The sequence below is a fragment of the Buceros rhinoceros genome, unplaced genomic scaffold (assembly GCF_000710305.1).
Source record: "Buceros rhinoceros silvestris isolate BGI_N320 unplaced genomic scaffold, ASM71030v1 scaffold33312, whole genome shotgun sequence".
In the NCBI taxonomy this organism is placed as follows: Eukaryota; Metazoa; Chordata; class Aves; order Bucerotiformes; family Bucerotidae; genus Buceros; species Buceros rhinoceros.
The window spans coordinates 2,616-2,874 of record NW_010397691.1 but is presented as its reverse complement, the minus strand read 5'-3'; the positions used below and the strand labels follow the sequence as shown (position 1 = coordinate 2,874).

At 66.0% G+C, this 259-nt stretch overlaps 1 protein-coding gene across 1 annotated transcript in view; it reads left to right on the top strand.

Moving 5' to 3' along the window:
- Positions 1-259, top strand: part of LOC104502391 (exostosin-1-like) — a gene marked incomplete at its 5' end in the record, with an annotated part of 2,969 nt that overhangs the window by 1,817 nt on the left and 893 nt on the right. The window contains 2 exons of the mRNA XM_010146355.1: positions 1-43; positions 129-215. The exon at positions 1-43 is cut by the window's left edge and continues 2 nt beyond it. Coding sequence (XP_010144657.1) covers positions 1-43; positions 129-215 — 130 coding nt within the window. The remainder of the gene's footprint in view (positions 44-128; positions 216-259) is intronic.

Here is a 259-nt window from a genome sequence, read left to right as displayed (position 1 = left end):
ACAGACCACTGTGCCCCTGACCGTCATCCAGGGCAGGGGCAAGGTGAGAGGAGCAGAGACGCCACCAGGGAGCTGGAATGCAGGCCGGGAGCTGGGGCACATCCCGACCTGAATATTCCTCTCCGCAGCTCAGCGAGCGCTTCTTCCCCTACGCGGCCATCCAGACGGCCGCCGTGCTGAGCCTGGACGAGCACACCAGCCTCTTGACTAGTGAGGTGAGCCTGTGGGCGCCACGATCCCCGGCCCCACGGATGCTCAG